Source organism: Phalacrocorax aristotelis, chromosome 18 (assembly GCF_949628215.1).
Source record: "Phalacrocorax aristotelis chromosome 18, bGulAri2.1, whole genome shotgun sequence".
Classification (NCBI taxonomy): Eukaryota; Metazoa; Chordata; class Aves; order Suliformes; family Phalacrocoracidae; genus Phalacrocorax; species Phalacrocorax aristotelis.
In genome coordinates, this window is record NC_134293.1 from 11,290,001 (window position 1) to 11,313,531 (window position 23,531).

Consider the following 23,531-nt stretch of genomic DNA (forward strand, 5'->3'; position numbering starts at 1 on the left):
AGTTGTTGCTGGCAAAACTCTTGCATTTTCCAAGACTCGCCTGGACAAGGATAATTTTTCTGAACACTGTGCTAAAAGCCAGCTATTCAAAGCAATACCTTTCGTCGGCTGTGCCAGGCAATTTGCCACTGCTGATAACAGTCATGGAGTCTGTGATATCATTTATGATACAGGAGTTTTTATCACCTTACTCTGGTGGTAGGTTAATGCAGCAGCGAAAAAAATCCCAAACATCTTTCTCATATCCCTGCCAGGAGCACATTGGTAGTAAACAGTGAATATTTATACAAGAAAATGTCTCTTAAAACAGGGGTTTGGGTCTTATCTGAGGCTCCCATCCTTCTACCGTAAGTATAACCTAGAGTTAAGCACTGAGAGTCCTAGTTTTTTCACACTGCAATGCTGCAGTGCTAGCTTTTTCTCAAGAGAGAGGAGGCGCACCCGGGTCTGGGAGTGATGACAAGAGGTCCTCAGGAAGAGAGGGCTGGAGGAGCCCAGCCTAGAGAGTCAATTAGAAGTAACCCGTACCTGGTTGGGCTGCTTGGTCATGCCAAGGCACCGCTTCTGCTGCTGTTTGTTAGTGAAGGGGGAAGCTCCAGCGGCTGATGCTCCATCCCCGCGACTATGAATATTCGTACCTTTTCCCAGCCACTCCATGAATAACAAACGCTTGAGCCCAGCTGATAAATCAGGGATACACAATTATGCTTACCTCTAAATAAAGAAATGAAACTCCTGTTTTAAATCCAATTATTATAATTGCAGCATTCAGAAAAAAAAAATGCATTCATTTCCTAGTAAGAGATTACAGATTCCGAATTATAGCATCGCATATGTCAAAACAGGAAGTTTGAGGCAGGCAGGCCAAAGTGTGCCATTGTCTTTACAATTTATATTTACTTGCTGTAGATTTAGAATAATCCTCCTCTTCCCTCAGCTCTAGCACAAACAATTTAAAAACTATACAAAAATGATAAAGGCAGCAGTAAATAATAATAATATTAATATATAACAACTGTGTAAGTGATAAATTATAAAACAGAGAGTGGAAAAGGGACTGAAACCATAGCACAGAAGCCAGTTTACAAGGCTGAGTACAGAGTCTGAGTTATTTTTCTGGCATTATGACAACGAGGAACATTTATGGGAGTTTGCAAACAGCTCACAACACAAATCATTTTGTTTCAGGTTATATTTATAGGGCTTAGTTAAGAGTTTTTTAGTATCCATTAAAATCCAGTGTTCAGAGGTTTATAGCTCAGCTGTTAAGGTCTTATCCCTAAGGATCAATTGGTTTGGGTTGTTTGGGGAATTATTATTATTATTATTTATACAATTCAGTCTAAATTGCTTAGCCTAATGTAAAGATAGAGAGCTCAAAAGCTACAGAGTTCTTGTTCTTTGGGAAAGAAGAGAAAGGATGGCTTTTTAGTCTTTGGTTTTTGTTTCAGGTATTTTTTCTACAACTATTTTATCTTGCAAATCAATTGACTCTCTCTTCATGTGTGTTTCAGTAGCCATTTTGTGCTCAGAGTTGCTGCAGCCTGTAAAAGAGAACAATCCCTGTGCAATGGTATCGTTATTGTATTGCTGCGTCTTTGTGTGCGTTTCTGTAATTTAAAATAAAAATAAATTTCAGTTGAGTTGATATAATTTGCTATAGGTCATGCTCTTCAGTTGCTGGAAGATGAGATCTGTATTGAAAATAGGCATGATGTGTCTAAAGCCTGATCCAAATCTTAATGCTTTCTTCTTCCTCCTCTTCATTTCTTGTAAGACCAAAATTCTCTAAGAAAAATGCACTATTATCCTGTGCCCATTATGAACACATACAGTGAAAAGTCACCAAATCCTAAGGAGCGTACCATTTAGTAGCTCAGATAGACGAAAAGTAGAGGGTTGACAGAAGAAGAGACTAAGTGACTTGCCTGAGGTGATACTGACAGCCAGTGACAGAGGTGGCTCTTCGGAGTGCTCCCCCTAAGCTCGCTCTCCTCCATCATGTTGCTTCTCAACCTGCAATGAAGTATTTTTGGTGAGAGGTGAGTCAGATCCAGAGAGTAATACTGGGCCACTGTCAGTTAGGTAAATATGGACGATTACGAACCTGACACAGGGAAAAGGTCAAATAAGATATCTGATAGTTGCATTGCGTAAACAAACATAGGAGCACTAGAGCCAAGTGAACTGCGTATCTTGAGAGAGGGTATTTCAAATTCTTAAAATGCACCTATCGGTGGAATTAATACAGTGGTTGCTTTATTTAAATCCTTTTCCATTTTATCAAACTTCCTTTGTGGCAATATTTCCTAGCTGTTTCTTGTTTAACTCTAAATATTCATGACATTAATTCTATTTAAGTCCTATGCTGTTATCTGAGACAAAATGTCAACATTTTTATGACAAACTACTGTATCCATTGCATACTGTGGAGTCCCCAGGGAACCTGCTTGTTGTGGCTGACTATCAATCTCTGATTGGAAACCTGATTGACACCAATAAAAGCTGGGTAGTTCTCATTTCCCCATTTAAAATGATCCAAACAGCTCAATAGCCATCCGAGATCTATAGAGTGTTTTTAGCGTGTACATAATTCATCATCTCAATTATTGTGCTTTTTTAACTTCTAATTTTGGAATACCAGAACTTTTCCATCAGGTCAATTGAACATTCAGTTACTCTCTTTTCACCCTTTCCTCTTGTGTTGCAATCACGCAGGACCCCGGGTTCCTTTTGGGCCCTGGAGAAGCATCTTTTCATCCTCTTTGCTTCCTGCCACAACCATTTTTGTGGTTTATTCTTTTTACTTTTTACTCGGCTGTATCAACCGTGTGCTCTGGGCCTTCCACGATCTGTAATACTCAGTTACGTGCAGAAGAAAACAAGTTGTTGCCTCCAACCTATTGATTCTGTTTTCAAAGTTAACTCAACCCTCACTCAGTTATTCGTCTTGTAATTTCTATTTCTGGCAGTGATGAAGAAAAGGAAGAAGCTCTCAGACCCCAGACTGCGAATGTAAAGCTGACAGTAAAAAAAAACCCAACATTTAAGAGGAGTTCTCTGTGAGATACTGAGGTCAAAATTTGGCCATCTGGCAGTTAGGAATAGACATGTGTGAAGGCACGCCAGGCACCTGGTGAAGGCAGATCTGCAATAACAAAGTCTTCAAAGGTTTGCTTGCTGCTTCTCAGCCATTGCATGGTTTTCATTTGTAGCTTTTCTTATCGAGCACAATTTCTAAATGAGGATGGTTGCTTCACTTTAAGGACGTACAAATGACTTGCCCTCACCTGTCAAGCATGATCCTTGTATTTTACCAGGCCCATTATGAACGCAATCTTTCTGTCGAAAATTTGCATACCTCCTTTCTTGAAAAGTAATGACAGCAATTTCTTTCCCTCCGCTCACTTTCTGAGTGTCTCATTTAACAGCACCTGTGAAACCGACAGGCGCAGAGATGAGAAGTGAAAGAGAGCAGTTGATTAAATCATCATCAAGTCGGGCCTCAGAAAGTCAATTCTGCTTCCCGTCTGCAATGATATCCTTTTATCTTAAAGTAATGAGCTATGGCACTTTTGCATCGGGTAATGCGATAAGTTCTATTAGCATGTTCCATTTGCTTCACAAGCAAGGGCAAGTCATTTCAGCAAGCTCATATCACTGCAATCAAAGCAATTGGCTTCACAGGCAGAGAAGAAAGAGGAAGGGCTGAGGGTGATTTTTATGGATCACAACACAGTGGAAAAAATAGATTCTTGTATTATTTTAACCCATAACATGCTTTGCTTATTGTCCATCAGGATATTTTGATTTCATTAGCCAGTAAGTACTTGGAAGACTCAAATTCCAGACTGAACTCTTGAGCTGCGACGAGGAGTTCGAAAAATAGGGATATTTTCTTATACAGATACACTGGCTAATGTACTATTAGGCACTGACTTCATTAAACACTGATTAGTTTAAGTCTTTGCTATTGACTTAGTCCGCCAGTATAAATGCACGTTTTTATTATTATTTACTATTACTTAGGTTTTGAACCCTGACAAAGTACTCCTCAATTGAGAGGCTGCTAAAAATGACATTGCACACTGCAAACTGTCATCATCAGTTGAGAGGATGCTAAAAATAACATTACGTACTGCAAATTGTCTACAGCCAGAAAGGCAGGTAAGGAGGCAGCAAATGTACATTCAGAGTCCCAGAGGCAAAGGCATGTTGTTATTTTTTCATACGGAGTATCGAGGAACTGAGGCAGGGAGTTCACCCTTCTACTGCAAAAGAGAATGACTTCCTAAAATTAAGAGACGGTTGTGTATGCAGCCAACAGCTGCTTGGTGCCCAGTTAGTCTAGTGGAATTTGGATGCCTTACAGGCACTTTCTGAAGATGCTGAGCTGAGTAGCTTGTGGCATCGTTAGCTTTCTCATGGTACATCTGGAAATCCCATTTAATCTTCCGCTGACATTGGTGGGAGCATCGTCCTGTTCTTTGGGGACGGCTGGATTAGGCCTTAAGCACTTGTGGGATCATTGAGCAATGACACCATAAGGGAGCCACTGGGAGTCATAACGGGGGGAAAGAAGTTGCACTTTTCCAAGAACTGCAATAACTTACCAGTCTCCGCTCAGTTTCCAGGGAGCAAAGGAAAATGTGTTTCTTACAGGGCTGGTTTCACTTCATCCTTCTCTGGGGCTGTGCCTAGAGGTGCCTGAGGACGTCGGCGGCGTGTTTCCCTTGGGTGCAACAGAGCCCCGGGCACACAGCCAGGATGGAGAGCTGCAGCTCAGTCCCTGGCAGCCCTCAGGCAGGCTTTGTGCTCCTGTGGGCACTGCTGCCCCTCCAGCCTTGCACTGGAAGCCTCCCAGTCTCTCCCACTCCTACATAGCTACTAGGCTTCCCCTTGAAGGGATATCCCTGGGAATACAGGGGTTGACACAACAGAAAGAAGCCTCAAAATAGGACTTGTTTTCAGCTGTCTTTCTGGAGTGAAATCCCCTCTTTACAAATAAACTCACTGTGGTCTGCCAGGAGTATGTATACCACCCACCAGTTGCCAAGGATATGTACAGGTCCTATATAAATATAAGGTGGGTCATCTTTATCGTGGATAGTAACTTAATCTGGTGTTTCCATTTTAATACTCAAAATATAATTCTCCTCTTTCTCATCAAAACATTATTTTGTTGATGGTAGAGCTAGAAGGAGCCACTGACTGTGTTGTTTTGCTATATAAATCATAAAAGTCCTGGGAGTGAGGAATTAAAAAGAGTTTTGGCTGAAAGGGGTTCTAAGTTCTGAATATGTTTCCTGTAAGTGGCCAAGATAACTTTAAATGTCCAAGACTGATACATTGCATCTGAAGTGAAGTACTTTGGATAAAATGGAATTCAGATTAGAGGTCAACATTGCAATCTTTTGTCCAGACTAAGGTAATTTGTGTAAAATGGGACTTTTCTGTGAATAATCCATAATTTTAGCTTTTGAGAAAGCAGACCTTAAACTTCTCAGACCATCTCTGTTTCAGAGTCATTCCTTACAGTGAATCACTGTGGATAATGGTGAAGAATTGCTAAGCAGACGGTGATGTTAACCAATTTGCGAGATGCTATATATAAGATTCCTTGGCAAGGAGCTCCATGCTGAATGCTACTCACAGGCAAAGTAAGAGTTAGGAAAGAAAAAAATGAAATCCTTGCTCTTAGTTTCTTTGTGACTGTGCCTGTCTCCATTTCGTCAATTAGAAAATTGCCCATTTATTCCCTGTCTGTGTCTCCTTTCATCTAGGAGATATTTTTTTTCTCCTTTTTTCTTGGAAGCAAAGGTCTAATTGTATAGCTAAAATATCATCTTTGCCCTTTCCAGGGCTGTCAGTTTGTCACTGGTGGATAGATGGACAAGAATATTGTAAATGTCAGTGTGAACATGGCTGAGGTCTGGGTTTTCCCTCATTTTCTTCAGATTTCTTTTCAGCAGACAGATGAGTAGAATCACTTTGTTCAGCACCGGCGTTTCAGCAGCACTGACTCCTTTGGTGGCAATGATAAATGGATCCAAGATATGAAATAGCTGTTCCAGCAAAGTCCATTGAGCAGAATAGAGAACAATGCCATCCTCAATGTCATTGTACATGATATATTCAATGATTGCCACTTTTTGCACAAGAATGTGTTCAATCAGCAAGGTACCTAGAAATCCATAGTGTTGCTTCAGCCTGAATGAGCTGGTGAGGTGGCACAGACATTTACTCAGCTTGATTTGGACCAGACTCTCTCAAGCTATTAAAATGGGCTCAAATTATAGCTGTAACCTCATAGGGTGTCTGATTTTTGAAATGTGGCATTGGGATCAGTCTCATTCTGCGGGTGCAGTGGGAGATGTGCTGCGCATTTTAACTTGTGCTCCCTCCAGCTGGGGCAGGGGATTTGGGAGGTACAACTAATCTGTAGCCCAATCCTCAGTTTTCCTTTTCTTCTACAAAACACAGCAGAAATTAAACCTCAAATGGGAATTGAAAAGTTTTTTTTCAGCTTCCCTCTGCAGTTCTATGTGTGCATACTCTGTGTCGCAGGGAATGCAACTTATGCTTTCACAACCCAGACTGAGAGCATTCATTTAGAAGGGTTAAGCTATGGCAGAAAGAAGAGCTTCCGGTTTTGTTGGTTCTAAGACCTTCCGAGTTTGTATGTTCCCTCCTCACCTTCGGTTGATTTTAGGAACAACTATTCGAATTTTGACTGTGGCATATATATGAAAATGCGAGTTTGTGGGTGACTGATTCTGATTAGTGCTTGAGCGTGAAGTTGCAGCAAGGCTGCAAAATGAAGCTTGAACACTTGGCACGTGTGTGTCAAGTGACGTGGTAGCTGCACGCTTCAGTTATTAAAGGTGTTTGAACAGTTTAAATGATAGCTATGGCCACTTTGAGCAACTCATTGTCACTCTGGTCTCATTATTGCCCCCGATTATATAGAAATTAGGGGCAACCTTAATGTTTCCATGTGTCCCCTGAGAATTGTATCTGTAGAGCTAGTTTTGAGTGAGCCTTATGTGTCCCTTGCTTTTGATTTGGTTTGTAGTGCTGTAGGTCCTTTTGGAAAACCGTTAGAGTCCCTTCTGCCCAGTACAAGACCTTCAAAAGCATAAAACAGCCATTTCAAAGGCTCCTTCCTCTGAGGGGCCTCTCAGGCTGTGGTTTGAAAAGATCTCACAGCATTTTGTGCCACGCTTATTGGAAAATTTGGCCGTAAGTGGGAGCCATGGGTGCTCAGCAGTTTTGCTAATCTGGCTTTCATTTCAGTGCCTAAATGAGAGCTAAGGGCTGGTTGGTTGGGTGGCGTTTTGATAATGTAGGGCAACTTTTGGCAGTTTGGCTCCAGACTCTGAAAAGTCTAGAATCCCGAAGTGTGGCCCCGGATTACCGCAGTCAGTCATGACTTGTGTTCAGTGTAGAGACAGTAAGTGCCTTGAGCCTGAGAATCAGAGACAGAGGCCACTGTTTGTTCAGGTGTAAAATGGGTCTGCGGCCTCCTTGTCCTGATTTGTCACCTTATCACTCGCAGCTTCCGATGAAGCCAGTGGCAGTTATCCAAAAATCGGGTCATGCCATCTCTGAATGGTATTTTGGATTTCTAGTTATTTGCAGAATATTCGGTTGCAGCGTGTGCACAGACCCATGATTTCCTGAAACAAGACATGGGCGAACACTGAAAAATTATCTTTTTGCAATAGGCACAAGATACTGAAACTCAGCCCAAAGCAGAAGGCCAGTACAGAGCATTTGCATCACTTGGGTTCCAAAACCATCTGGTGTTTCAAGAACCACAAAGTACTTAAATGATTTTACTTTTTCCTATGGCCCTGGAGGGTAGGGAAATGCTGGAGGAACTGAGGAATTGAGCAAGCAATGCAGACTGAAGTCTTCAAATTGACCAGTAATTCTGGGTAATCAACTTCATGGTTGTCAGCTGTGGTTTCCAAGCCCTGTTCCCTAGAAGTGGTTAGCAGTAAGCCTGCAGAAGGTGGAAACACCTTGTGCTTTAGCACCTCTGGGAAGAAAATGCATCCAAAAATGTAAATGAGCATATCAGAGGAAGGGCCACTGGGGAACGTGGGTGCAAGTGCAATGCCCGGAGTGCCTAAACAGCAAAGGCATGGGAAGAGCGTACAATTGCTCCAATTCAGTTTCCAGCCTGAGCAGCAAACCTCTTCCCCTCTTCTGCAAGTCTTTCTGGAGTTACCCCTGCATATAAATTGCCTGATTCTTTCCCTGAACCAAAGGAAACCCACACATTTAACCCTCAGGGAAAATTTAGTTTAACGTGGCTGTGCAAAACATGCACATTAATGTGTATGCCCGCACACAAACACACATGTGTCTGTACTGAATGTAAATATCACCCCAATGCAGTGCATAGAGCCCTTTCCTCCTGTCCGTCCCTTTTTTCCCTTTCACACAGCTTGTCCATAAAATTCTGCTATTGGAACAGGACAGTGCTGCTGGACAGTGGGTCTCCTTCCCTCGCATCCCACCAACAAAACCTCTTTATGAGTGAAATAGATGCCTTGTATGTGCAGGACTCCTGGCGTTTTACAAAGTGTATCTGGAGCCAGCCTAGGCAAACGTTAGGAGCTGTTTGCTGAGTGCATTTATTGCCTTTGCATAATTTATGAGCTGGAGGGGTTTGACCATCATTCGTCTCTGCCAGAGGCTGGCACTGAGGGCTCTGGAGGATGGAGCTGTAAATTGGATGGTGCACTCCTGCTGAGCTCACAGCAAAGTCCTCGGGTCAGTATGGGAATTTAATACCAGGAATGGAACTGTTTTCTCAGAGTGCCATGTGGGCCCCCATGCAGCAGAGGCTTTTTTGGCAGCCACAGTGACTGGCCAAATCGCGAAGCTGTCAGTCACCGGGCATGTTGTGAAGGGAGCCTGAGCATTTTTAATCGGCTTGGCATCCGTGCTGCTTCCATAATGGACACCAGTAGGTCTCAGTCCTTTGCCATATGCTTAACTCTGGAGACAAGGTGCTTCTGGGTATAGCAGTAATTATTTGATGTGGAATTAAGCAGACCTTGAAATTAGAACTGGACTGTCGGAAAGCAGGAGGCTTAACACTTTGATGGAAATAACTTCCCACCAATATCACTCTGTGCACTTTCGCTGCAGATTCACTCGGATGTGGGTAACTGCTTTGCTGGCAAATTCAGATGTCACTGCTGGCAAGCACTCTTCTCCCCAAGTACCTCCACACTGCAGAAAACACAAAACCCTGAGCTCTTTCCAAGCTTATAATTTGGGAAAAACTTAATCCACCTCAGAGGAGAGATTCCTTAAACCAGACAAAAAACGGTGGGGGACGGAGAGGCTGCAAAGCGCTGTGACCACAGCTGCATGTGTGCCCCAGCAGCGGGAGCGGATGCCACGCTAAAACCCCCTGAACCCTGCTGCTAAAAGGGAAACGTTCTTGCTTGCATATCTATCCACTTTTTACCCCCTTTCTTTTGCCTTTTGGATTCACATATTGCAATCAGGACTCGCTTGGGAGTTTGTCCGGGGGCCGGGCAGGGGGCACAAACAGATGAGGCAGTTTGTTCTGAGCTCCCTGTTTTGAAACATGCATCACACACCACAACGCATCCCAACAGACAGAGCACACCGAGCAGGGATCCCGGAACCGCTGGGCCTTCCGGGCTGTAACCGAGTAGCAGAATAAAGTGGTGTAGCCCAAAAGCTGAATTTTTCAAACAGCTGTAAAATAGAGGTAGTAAGTGGGAATTCTTTGTGACATGCAATGATTGTCATGGATGAAAACCTATGCACGTGTTTGCTTTTTTGGTAAATTAGGACATTGCTTTGCAAACATACTTACCTCATACCAAAAATCTCATACGTGTAGTCATGCTGAAGTCAAAATGCATAATATTTACAGGTTAAGGGTAGATAGTACTTTATGTAAATACATACGGTTCTAGAAATATGCAGTTTTCCTTTTTTTCAGGTAAGTACTCTCTCTTCGTTAACTTGATCTCCGTATGAGTGTTTCAAAAATTGTCTCATATCCTCATGTTCCATCTCATTTGTTTGTTATCAGAGTATTTAGGTGCAACTTCTGCTATATAAATCATTCCAGTGATTAAATAAATTTTACTTTCATTTCTGGTTGGAATTGTCTGAAGGCAGATTGCAATTTTATCTAATTTTTGCTTCATTTTAAATTATTTGAAAGATACCTAGAAATAGTTCTTAGCTTTAATTTGTTAGTATGTAGCTCATTGGTGTGGGGAAGGCACCTTTTCACCCCCTGTACAGATGAAGATGAGGAAAAAGCCAGTGAAACAGAAAAGTTATGATTAAAGATCACACAGAAAATTATTTGTGCAAATCAAATACATTTGTGGGTGTATTTGGCTGTGTCTGTTCACATTCCACTGTAGAGTTAACCTTTGGAATTCACAAAGTACAACTAATTTCAACGCAATTTGGTTGCCTATGAAAACACAAAGACGCATTAAACAGGATAAAAATGCATCAAGGGCTTAAGGACTGCTGTAACACAAGCAGCTAGTCCTTGATTTAGGAAAGCCTGGTTCTGCTCTGTGGTGATTTTGTGCTTTCCTTCAAAACATGTGCCAAACAAACAATACTTCTGCCATTAGATCTGCAGAGGTATGCCTTCATCCTCGGGTGATGTTGGCCATTCAGTTCTGCAGAACCTAAAATAGGAGTTTTAAAAAAAAAAAACAAAACCCAGAAGGCGGTGTTTTCCTCATTCTTCTGCTGTGGAGGTAGCCAAGTGTGACAATGCCATAGTTACCCAGAATTAGCTGGGATGAATCCAATCTGCGTCTAAGAAAGAAGCAGCTAGGTGCGATTCAGTTGCGTGGTCCTTGCAGTCCTATTTCCAGCACAGCTTCTGTACTTCTAGCAAATCTAAACATGTTTTGCATTCCTGATGCTTGTCTGAACCTCAATTCATCTAGTCCTGTTGTATTTCTACAACAGTAAAAGTTACTTAAAAATTGAGCAATGGCTCTTGATAAACAGCAAGACCCACTATTGTCACGGTTCAGCGTTTTATAGTATGATGTTTGCCCTGCTACCTGGACTGCTCTTGAATTGCAGAGAACCTCACTGAATGAATTAATTTGGCCTGTTGTTGCTTCCACTGTGAGATCTGAATTCTTTAGTTCAGCAGGGGTAAGCAAAGACACGGGTTGAGCCCTCTGACTGGTCCTGGAGTAAAATGGTAACCTTGTAGATGATTCTCTTCTGGGACAGGCAAACCTAAGCTATTTCCATACCCTCGTGCCTGAGAAGCCTTTGAAACCAGCTTATTGGCAGCCAGTATGAGAAATACTGTCTACCAAAAGAAAACAAAGCAGCCCTCAAATGTTGTTTTGCTTCTTCCCTGATCCAGTTCTGGAGTCTGTCCATGTGAATTCAACTCACAGAGGTGATTGCAAATGGCTTTTGTTGTTTTCAGAGCAATTTTTTCCTAATTCAAAAATACAATCATCTTTAACAACAGTGTGGGGTAAAATTCCCTCCCATACAGTAATTGAGCTTTTGCCTAAAGGTACCAGATTTTATGCCACAGGGTTCATGAGTGTTTCTGCCATCTTGTTCATAGAAATCTTGCTTTTTTATTATTTTTGCTGTGGCAAATTTCTCTTACCTGTTCTTTTTTCATTTTTGTGTTTCAGTGTGACAGCGACAGTGATCAAGAAGAAAAGGTAAGGAAGGGAATCAGCATGGGAGCAAAAATAATTTGTTGGATTTGTTGCATTCACTTATTCGTATTATGCTGTTATTTATTTAAAGTTTCTTTTTTGATTGATTTCAAGACTCTTTATGCAAAGAAAAGACTTTGTTTCCTTTAATTTAATTTTGGAATAGACCTCCAAGGAAAGAGAATTCTAATGAATATTTTGGAGGCAACACAATTCATCTTCAAGCATATTGATGCCACAGTTTGTGTGGGTTGTTTATGAACAGCAGTCTCAATACCAACCCTTTCTATGGCTACATTTTCCCTTGGGAAATTCTAACAGCAACCAAATATGTTTGTAACCCTCACATTTGCACTTTTTAACAGTTATTTAACCACTGTTGTCGCCTGTTTTGCATCTCTGCAGGCAAGGGTCTTCAAACTCAAACTGAAGTGTTTTGGTTGAGATATATATATATCTGTTTTTTAGAAACAACATTTGGAAACTGTACATTAAGTCAAGTGACACAACTTGCTGGTAATTATCTCAGTAACTGAGAGTTTCTAAGTGGAGAAAGGGAAGAAAGTCATGCTGAATATGAGTCAGGCGCTGATCTCCAATGCTGGTTATTGTTCAAAAGTCTAATAGTCATGAAGAACCAGAACACTGATGCACGTTTTTATGTCTTATTTTATCTTGTGGACAGACTAACATCTACCTTTCTTCTCTGGCAAAATGAAATTCTTGTTGCATAACAGCTGGTCTAATTTTTTTTATTTCCAGGTTGGTTTTTGTGGTTTTCATTTGCATGTTGAGCCTTAAGGGATGTTTTGATAACATAAGCACTTTTGCCTCCTCTTTCACTGGATAAATTGGGGGATGGAAGTTGGGGGAGGGTAAAATAATGCCATAAAATATTGTTCATATAATAACATTGAATTGTTCAGAGTTTCGTGAGTGGTTCTGTTAGCTAGCTCCAAGTCAAGCCAAGAAGAAGAGAGATGACCATGCTGGTACCCAGCTTATACAAGAGAAAAGAACAGATATATTCTAAAATCCACCTTTCATGAGTTTAATCAGTTTTCTGCAGGATTTTGAAGCAGGCAGCTAAGGAAATTTTAAGAGCACTCTCTATGAAACCGCCGAAGCTTTGCCCTTCAGGCTTTTCAGTAATTTCTCAAGTAGAGATTTTTTCCCCCCATGTTTCTTAATAATTTGCTAACTGTGTTAAAGAACCACTGTTTACTTTGAACTGCAGTGATTTCCCTTTCATAAGGGAACTAATCACTGGAGTTAATCAGTGTGACAACAGAAAGGGGAGGTTTTGTTGGGTTTTTGCACAGAGTATTAACCTGCACTTTTAGACATGAATTTTTAATGCATTACCATTACATTCCATCCTGTGAAGTGATTATTCATTTTCAGGATGTTCCTTATGCAGTGGAAGATGATAAACTGAATTTCAGCTCCTATGTTTATGGCACCCAGAACTAGAAATGTAATTTCCTGCCACTGCTGCAGGTTTACGGAGCTAAACCTCTGCCCGTTTCACAGTATTTTCCTCTTGCCGCGCTCCTATTTGAAAAGGCAGAGAGGCAGCTTTTTGGGGTGGTGGTGGTATGCTGCTTCAGGATGGTTTCTGCAACACAGTACAAGACACACTCAAGATTGTACCTCATACAGAATATCCCAGTACTTGTGTGGGAAGGATTTAAAATCCAGATGTGTATTTCATCTCTGTGATCTATATTTTGTCTTCCACCCTAATGAAATGAGATTAAGTGCAGATCCAAATACCCCTGATAACTTAGTGCTTTTCAAATCCCAGAACCAGACCCAGCTTTGAGTTTTATAGCTCTGGCCCAGTTCTGAAAGATGACAGCTAACCCTGGTGTATTTATTCAGCCTGTGCTGGCAGCCTAAGCAAAGATCTAAAGGCCTTGTTCTGCTGTTAATTTGAATTCAGCATATGTAGCCTGTTATAAAATGCGAGACATCATCATTTGAGCAGGTCAAGCATATTCAGATGAAGACAAATGGTGCTTATTTGATTTTCTTAAAATCAGGAAATGAAAAAAGTGCTCTCTGGAGAAATCATGTTCTGCCTGACTTAGATGATAGACCAAGGCATGTACCCCAGATAAGAACAGGCGCTCGTCTTGCGGTTTTTATCTCTGAAGGACGGTCGGGACTGTCAGCTTGCTGACATGTGCATTATCCATGTCATTTTAAACAAAGTGACCTGTAGAAAAGTGCACTCTGCCGTGACATGATAATGGGCTGTTGGATGACAGGTAAAGTACACACTATAAAGGAGGCTGTGCGTTATTCCTTTGTTTAACTGACAAGTAGAAACTTCTTTTCTTCAGACAGGCAGGATCTTTTAGATCTCTTTCAATAGGACACAGAAGATTTTTGAATTCCTACTTTAAATATAATAACATTTTTAGGACCAAAAATACCTATGAGCAAAATGCACTGGGAGAAGTGAGGGTGTCAAACCCCTGTGCAAGGGCTTGATCGTTTCATAACCAGTGGTGGGCATCCCCAGTTTTCATTAGTAACCGTAGGAGCTGAAGGTACTCAGCAGGATTAGAAGTTTTAAGATCCTTGACCCAAATGTCTTATATCGTGATGAGGGTATTAGCCTCCAGCTGTGGAGCTGTTCTAGCAGTGAGTTGTCAGATTGCTCTTGGTCGGTCCTAGGTCAATATATTCTGAAGATTGTGGAGTTATTCTCCCACCAGAAACCTCTTTGCCTGAAATGTTTCTAGGAAGAGGAGATCTACTTTTATTTAGGACTCTTTCTTGCAGATTTTGATATCCTGAAGTATACAGACTATATGGTATAGTGCTGCACATGAATTCTGTACTTGCTCTTCGGAAAATGGCAAGGAAAGAATTTTGCTTCATTTAGAATTTTTGAGAGTAAACCCAAACTGATCCTTCTGTGTGCCTGAGAAAGAAGAGATCCACGAGACGTAGAAGTAATGCAAGACATATTTCTACTAGAAGAAATAAGACCTGGAATCAGAAAGATAGACCAGTGCCTTTGAATAAAAAATTGCAGATCAGTATGATGAAAGGTGTGTGACAGATCGAGGTGGCCGAAAGACGAGTAGGTTCAAGCATGACTAGATGGGCCCCAGTGAAGTAGGAGAACGCAGGAAGGAGCAGGACCTGGGAAGCTGAGGAGCACATGAGTAGTGAGTGGTGACAAAGTGGGAGAAGTAATGTCTCCTAGGCTGTTAGCATTACTTCCCCCCCCCCCCCCCCCCCCACTTGAATATGTATCTATCTGGCTGGGTAAATCATTGTTGATATCTGATCTCTATTAGGTGATGGCTGTGCCTGCAATACGTCTTCCCTAGCCTTTAATTGGGAGCCGACAGACAGTCACTTTCTATGTCTGCCCTCAAATGAGACATTTCTCCAGAGGTTTCTCTGGAAGAAGAAACAAAGATATTTAATTGAAAAGTGATGTAGCCCCTGCTTAGCAGTACTGTAGCTAAGGCTGTGTCAGCATCTCAATTTTAAATGACATGTTTTGGGTGGATAATTTATCTATTTATATAGATTCGTGCTCCTTCATTCCAATTTGGCACAGAGTACTGGGCCGGGGCAGTCAAAGTAGCCGTTTTGCTTTCCTGTTGCTAAAAACCTGAAGAGGTAGCAGAGGGAGAGTATATTTGGAGGACTTGCATCAGAATGTGAAGCACTAATTCTTAGAGAGATGTTATTTTCCTGAGATCCTTTCAGCAAATGCCACTGGGATTTCTTACTAAATAAAAAAAAAAAAAGTATGGATCCCAGGGGAACTCAGATTTTCTCCACTAAAAAGTCTGTCAGTCTTGCTCTTTGAGCAGGTCTCCAGAGCTGATAATCTAAAATTAGTGCAAGCTGACACATTTAAGTGCAACTGTATTATCTTCTGATATCTAGATACAGTCTTCAAAATTATACCCATGGTAATTAATACAATATTGAAAACGTAAGTGCAAACACATAGTTCATCTTCTGGAAATAAAAAGAAGTCCTGTTTCAAAAAGATGTACAAACAGCTTTGGTAAGGAAGGCAAGTGCGAAAGATGAGGTGAGGAGTGAGGTCCTCTTTTATTTGCCATGTCTACCGTTTCCTCTCACCACTCTTTAATTAGACTGATTTTAAAAATAAGGCTCAATCTGAGGCACCTGAGTGATTTTCCACTTCTTAGGAAAATATTTTATCGGTAAGGGGGACTGCTTTGCAGTGTACACAGAGTTGTTACTTATGCCTGATTCAGGAGGAGAAGGGGCCTGCTTCTTGCTTGAATTTTATCCGGTTTTGATAGGATGTACAACCCAGAAAAATTACTGCACTGAAGACTTCATTCTGCGTATATCTTAATGGAACCCAATCAGTTCTCTCTTGATGAGGCTCCTGAATCCCATAAAAATGTGTTCTTCCAGGGCCCAGCGGCAGCTGGCTAGTTACAGCCGCAGCTCCAGCACTGCCGAGTGCTCCTGCTGAAGAGGGCTTTGCTTTGGGTGGCCTTTGTGTAGGACGCAAAGGGAGGAAAGAGGTTGGTCGAAGCGGTGGCTAAATTTGCAGGGTGTTGGCGTATGGTCATGGGGGAAGAATAGCAAAGCTTACCCCAGCCTGGGAGGGGATTAGGGTGGGTGGGTGTTGTGCTTGCTGAAGAAGCCTGTGCTGGTGGGAGCATGGTGCTTGTGAGACTTCACTATTTTTCTCTTTGAGGAGAAAAATAATGTGCCATTGAAAGCCCTCTGAGAGCAGAAGAATGGTATTTCTTGCATCAGAATGTTTTTAATGATAATGCTAATACATTTGATTGCATATAAAATAGCTATGAACCAAAGATTACGGCATGGAAAATATAAATCACTCTGGTATGCTCAGATAAAAGGAATGGTTATTTGTGTCTATCTGTACACACAGAAAAGCGTTCACACGTGCACCCTGTGTGTGTTTCTGAAGCACTTTTGGACAATTATTTTGTGTATGGCCTTTGGAGACAGATTTCGGAGCAGAGTTTTGGCAGCGGTATGTCGCCCAGTTTAGTATGTAGACTATTTCAGTGTTTGGTAGTTAAATATCCACACATACAAGTGTTTATATATTTGCGTGTGTGCGTGCATTTGTGTGCAGTTTGCTTTCCAGGGTGCTTCTGGCTGTGTTAAAAAAAACCCACCATGATTTTTAGCCCAGCTTTACAAACTGAGCTGGTTTAGGTAATTATAAATACTCTGATATATTTATTATAAGAGGAACTTGAGACGGGCCTACTTTAAACCATGCCTTTCAGTACCACTGAATAAATGCAAAGTTCATTGGTCAGGAACTTCAGAAGCCATTTCCTCCCTGCCCTCCAGATCTGAAGTGTCCTGCTTAGTTGTGTCTCTGCCGAATAAACAAAGCATCGTTTTCAGCTGCGCTGGCCCGCGCATCAGGGCTGCTCTGTTGTTCCCTGTCCTCCGAAACGCGTGCAGGGCACAGCAAATTGTCCTTTCTTTGGAAACAGTAAGAACCCAAAGTCACCCCGCCGTAAAATGTGCCAGAAAATGTAAGACCAAGGTAAAGAGCTGCTTTGCACAGGGCTGCCTGCTGTCCATTCTGTTGCTGGAAGTAAAAGCTCTGTCAGAAATGGATTAAATAGTGATGAAATTGCTTTATGCCATCTTGTATATTACAGACCACTACATTTATGGACGGGTGCAAGTCACTCTTTTGTGGGCAGTTTCATTGGTTTGCGATTTTTAAGTAAGATGCTTGGAAACAAAACTGGGTGGGGTGGGTATTTTTCACTCTCACTCCTGGGGAAGGAAGCGTTTGGGTAGCATTTGAAAGAAAAGTGGCCACCTGGATGCTGCCAGAGCTGTAGCAGATAGATAGCTGGGAGCCAGCTAAATTTGTATATGGCTGCCACAGTCATATAATCTGTTTTCTTCTTACTGTCCATAAATTCCACCAGGGTTTCTGTTTGGTGTCTGTGCACCACGAGAGTATAAATAACAAATTCTAGTTTTCCTCATCTGGAAAATTCTGGTCATTGAGGGAACTCACAGCTTTTTTTGAGCTACTGAAAGAAGGGTGTATCATCAGAGTTCATTTTCTCTTCCTATTTTCTCTACACTCTTCAACTCTAGGGACAGGTATATGAGGACTGGGGTGGTTTCTAGAGGAAAACCTCAAAATATTAAGCGTGTTGTCTCCCGTCTGGTAAGAAAGCCTGCGAAATAAGTGTGTAGCCTGAGGTTGCATGAGATGTACCTCGGGACTTTCAGCCAGGGACTGGAAGTGAAAGCCAGGGGAAACCACTGGAAAGGGAGCTCTGGTGGGACTGCAGGGCTCTGAGGTTCAGAAGCGGGGACAGACTGCAATACAGAGGTGGAATTTTATGTGGCAGCTCCAGGAGGGGTTTGCAGTGGGAGCCTTCCCTCCCCAGACCGGACCTCCCTGGGGTAGGTAGGGAGGTTTTGCGCGGCAGGTTGCGGCTGGTAGGAAAACGCAGCGTAGTCGTCAGGCCCATTCAGCCCTCTCCTGGCAGGGCAAAGGGCTTAGTCGCGATAATAAGACGGAGCTGAATTCTTGAAAAAACTCCTTGGATGGTGGATACTGATGTGTTTAGCAAACAGGGCCCTGTGGGGAAACAGTGGCTGAGAACCCAATTTTAAGTAATTACTTCAGGTCATGGGATACTGATATCTTACTGTTTGACATATATTTATTTTGGCTAAGGGTAGGATTAGAGAAATAGTTTCTCAGTATTATTCTTAAAACTGTTCCTGCAAAGCCAGGATGTTTCCCCTCAGAGCGATTAATACTGCATATTTGTACAGGTGTTGTCTTTTTAACTCAGGAAAATGCAGCACCTCAAGCTTGCCCCAAGGGTGAAAGATCACCCAGACTTTATATGCTAGCAATGCTCAGGCAATCATGAAGTATTTCTTACTGTTTAAGGCCCATTAGGAGAAAAGATAAGGATCTTTTTTATTCATTTGATGTGCCACATAGAGGGTCCCTACAGCTAGAGTGGTAATAAAATCGGAGCCAAGCATGTTCGTTGTAAAAGATTATGTGTTTGCCACTAAGGGGAGCGAACATGTTGTTTACAGGCGTGGGTACGTGCTCTCCAGGCTGGCTGTGCCACGGCGCGTTCAGCCCGTGATTTGTCCTGTCCTTTATCATCTTTGTCACACGGCAGCACGTTGTCATAGGTAACGTATCACTCCTTGCTCCCCCTACCTTCTCCCCCTTCCCCCGCCCGGCTCCCCTTTCCGGTTTTTTTGTACCCATTTTGTGTAGAAAATTTGTATTTACTTTGGGAGTGTAATTTGTTCCTCATGGATAATGTGACCCTTAGCGGAGCTGGATCATGGGTTAGTTGAAGTGATATTTTCCGCTAATGGTAGTCGTACATCATTGCTGTCAGCTCGGGTTAGGAGGCAAGCACATTACAGCTCCATTTTACCTCTGCAGGCATCTGGGATTATTTGCCATAACTGAGTATGACATGACCGCACTACAGAGTGCATTAAAATTTTACTAGCTTCTCAGGCAAGTTCCTTGGCTCCAGCCTGCCTTCAGGCAGGCGTAATGATGGATACCTCTAAGGTCCTGACTTCCTGCACCAAGGATACTCAATGTCAATGGCCCAAACAGGTTTTGCTCTCCCCAGGGCTTTAGACCATCTTCTGGCAGTTGAGTAAACAATCAAGAATTGAAACTCAGGGAGGCTGGCACGGATGCCCCCGGACGCTCCTCCCAGGGTATGCGGTGCTTTGAAAGTTCGGGCGCTGTCACATCAGTGTCTTAAAATACTGCTCAGCCACCGTGTTTTAAAATAGATCATTTGCAAACTGTCTTATGTGGATAAAAATAAAATCACTGTATCAAAATGAAAAGTAATAGCAAAAATATCGAGGAATGTGGATTATTAAATTATATGTGAGTTTTAAATGTATGCGTGTAACAGGCACGCACCACGGTAAGAGGCAAATACACCAAATGTGGATGTTACGTTGCTCTCCCTTTTATGCTTTATGCATATACACGGTATGCAGATTCACGTATACAACTGTAGCAGTACATACCTGCATTCATTATTTTAATTCTTTTTTTATTTTTGTGTAAGCAATTACCATCTCATATAGGATCTTAGAACACCAGCTATGGCATATAAAGATGTATATTATTTTGCAGCATGTGTGTTTAATGATACACGGCCATAATATACAAAAGAATATACAAAATAATATACATTATTTTCATTGACCATATCTGTTGATATAGACATACGTTATTTGCAACATGTCTGCTTATATATATTGACATTCAAAATCAGAGGTATAGCTATACAGAGAAATGTGTATTAAGGAAACTTAGGGGAGAGATTAAATTTAATAGAGTAGTGGTTTTAAATGCTTCTTGAAAAATCATAATATATACTCCAAGATAATTTTATTGCAGCCTCCTAGTGGTTTTATAAATATCTACAATACACGTATGCGCTGCCCGCAAGCTCTCCTCCCCGCAGCAGTGCTAATATCTGTAGTATTTTCAGGCAAAAGGTACATAAATATATAGAATATTTATGTAAGGTAAGTAGGTGTTGAGTGCGTTTGAAATCCTAGAAGTTCTTCTCTTCTGTCCTCACTCATGTTTTGTGTGAATTAGCAGACGGAGGAAGAATGGAAGAAACTTGGTTCTGTTTGTTTAGCTTGTTTGTTTTATCTGTTGAAGCATTTAATTGCATTTATAGTCTCAGTGAGGTGAGATGCAGTGACAGGGCTTATCAACTCATATGCTCCTCAGTAGAAGATCGTTTGGGTTCAAAGTATCCCTGAATGCCCGTCTTTCCATGTTAAATCATGCCACCTGAGGAGCACTCTGCTTTTTCTGTTCTTTCACCTAGGACAGTTTTGGGACGTGATACTGGTTTAGAGAATCATAGAATCATAGAATGCTTTGGGTTGGAAGAGACCTTTAGAGGTCGTCCAGTCCAGCCCCCCTCGCTGCCATGAGCACAGACATCCCCAACTAGGTCAGGCTGCTCAGAGCCCCGTCCCACCTGACCTTGAATGTCTTTAGGGATGGGGCCGCCACAACCTCTCTGGGCAACCTGGGCCAGTGTTTCACCACCCTCACTGTAAAAAGCTTTGATTTTGTTTTGGTATAATGCGTTCCCGGCAATAAATCTTCCTCTCTTTATTGCAAAACTTAGAGCCAAACTTTACTGGGCCCAAGAGCTTTATCGGTGTATAGATTGTAGGATTTGATTCTCTGTAGGGGAGGAGAGAGGAAGAAGAGATTAAAGATTAAAGCTGATGATGTGCTCAGTGCTATTCAAGAAACAGAAGAGGCGGTTTCAGACATCTCTAAGGATAACATGCAAATTCCTAAAGCCTTCCCAGCAGCTTAGATCACAATGAGAAAGACATTCCAAATGATAGATAGTTGTGCTTGTTCACATTTTAGTGTTACATCTTTCTTTTATATGTAGCAAAACTTTTATCAAAGCAGTTCCGTGAAGGTTGTTAGAGTACATGGGAACGCCAGGCAACATTTCATTTCCAGGGTGCCACCGAGGCAGAGGTAAAATCGCAGTATGGCTTCCCGACCTCGCATGTAACGAGAAGTGTACTTTCAAGTCAGTGAAGAAACAGGTGTGTGTCTGGGTGTGCACACATCTCTGTGTCTCTGAAATCCGGCCTTTGGAAAAAAGTTATCCTGGGTGACGTGGACTTTATATCTAATTGAGAGTGTTTCAGCTGAGATGCTTTCGTAAGAAATCTGCAAGGTATGTCCTATTTTGCACAAGTGTCTGTAGACCTTCCACACAAAAATAAGATTCGATATCCTGAAAGGAAATCTATGGACTGAAACATGCTGGAACATTTCTCATGATCAATGGACTATATATAAGTATTTGTTGATTAGATATATGCTTCATATGTGTGTTTGGGAGTAGGTATTAATGAGCGTGCATGTATGGTATGTGTGTATGGAGATGGATAGAAATTCAATCTGTGTATCTTGGAGTCTGGCCATGGCCAAACATATCTAGATTATGAAAAGTGTTTCTTTAAGGACTATACATTGCTATATGTTATTCAAGTAGAATATTCATATACACTTTATGCTCTTGAATAACATCTGTTTTTCATAGCAAATCAGATTTTATAATCATGTATGAGGCATGCTCCCCATTCCTGAATGTCTGTTCTCACATTTCCTTGAAAAGAAAAAAGGTCTTAGCCTTGAGAACTGAGAAGGTGAGACATTTCTTTGGAGGTTTCTTTAGAAAGAGAAGAAAAAAAAATTATATACTGAAGTTATGGTAATTATTTCATGTTTTTAAGAGTCTTGGAGGCCACAACACATGTAACCATCTCAGGTTTCTCACAAACATATCCAAGGACAGGCTGAAAACAAGGAGACAGGAAATTAAATACATGCACCAATGAATTGAGAAGGATTCCAGCAAGTACCGCTTTGGTTTTCTGCATATTTCTCTCCATCTGGCTCAGCACTAATAAGGGTATTGTGGACTTGGAAGTGGTAAAGTACAGCTACTGTGTATCTTGGATTCCAGAAATTCCCCAAACAGGGCGGAAGTGAAGAGAATAACACATGGTGTGGGTTAGGGTTGGGCCTACAGGTACCCGCAGAGTGAGGATCTTTCGGGACTTCCCTCTTTCTGTTAATCCAGTGTGGGTTTTGCAAAACCCCCCTCCTCCCTCACGGCACCCACAGACAACATAACGCCTTCTCTGCAAGTCTCTGCCTGTGCCTTGCTGCGTCACCCACGAATGAACCCCTGGTTTATTTGTTGGAGGGATAAGCCACCAGGCTGTAGTGCAAGACCTCAGGGTATCTACTTCACATAGAGATGTTTTGAGAGTCAAGGAGTTGTAGTTTACAAAAAGCAGATGAGCAAACAATGAGTATGTTATAAAAGCTGGACCGTAACGGAGCGCCTTAGCTGGTGTGTTGGTAGGTAACGCCACGCAAGCACCTCTGAAGGGCACCGCACATGAAAATAGGAAAAGGGCAAAAACATACTTAGCTTCTAACTGGCCAGGTTCTCCCAGGCTCTCAAATTATGCCCACCAAGCTGCCTGCTGGTCTCCACTCTGGGAGCTACTGGTGGGCAGTGAGAAATGCAGAAGAAATAGCTTAAGGCAAACCTGATGTGCTTTGCTTTGAAAGTTAGAGTCAAATTGTGTGCATTGGCTCTAGAAAGCCTTTCGCTGAACTCTGCTGAAAGTCTGGATTCACTTCCAGATGTTACAAAGATGCCTGCCTTGTAATTCCCATCCAGTAGGAAGCACCAGGATGACCTTTGACTTTAAAAATTGCCAGGGATTCCTAATTCATGCCAATATCTCCTCTTACAATGCACCACTGAATTTCTCGGCTTCGCAGGCCTTCTCAACATTGCATTTAAGCTGACTCTGGACAGTCAGACAATATTAAACAAGATTGTTCATTCATAACAAAAGCATCCTAATTGAGTTACATTATTACATTAACTGTAGCAATCAGATTGAACCAAATCACTGAGCGATAATGTCATTTTCCAGGGTATCATTTGTAGAAACCAGTTGTGCTGTAAGATGCAATAACTTACTTAATCCTGTAGAGTTTATGGTGACTTATGTGTCACATCCAATTCCTTACTTTCAGAGAAAACTGAGCAGTTAATGCATGCCTGTGAATGGGCACTGAGTGATGAATTTATAGAGGAACATTTAGCACATCCTAGACAAGCTGAAGAATGAGTGATAGTCTGTAATGATCTCAGCTAAAGGGGCAGGTCT

At 41.8% G+C, this 23,531-nt stretch overlaps 1 protein-coding gene across 6 annotated transcripts in view; it reads left to right on the top strand.

Annotated features, from left to right (window-relative positions):
• AUTS2 (activator of transcription and developmental regulator AUTS2) overlaps positions 1–23,531 on the top strand; it is a 793,107-nt gene that overhangs the window by 536,183 nt on the left and 233,393 nt on the right. For all 6 annotated transcript variants that reach the window (XM_075113525.1, XM_075113524.1, XM_075113526.1 and 3 more), the window contains one exon: positions 11,703–11,732. In XM_075113525.1, the coding sequence (XP_074969626.1) occupies positions 11,703–11,732 (30 nt within the window). The remainder of the gene's footprint in view (positions 1–11,702; positions 11,733–23,531) is intronic.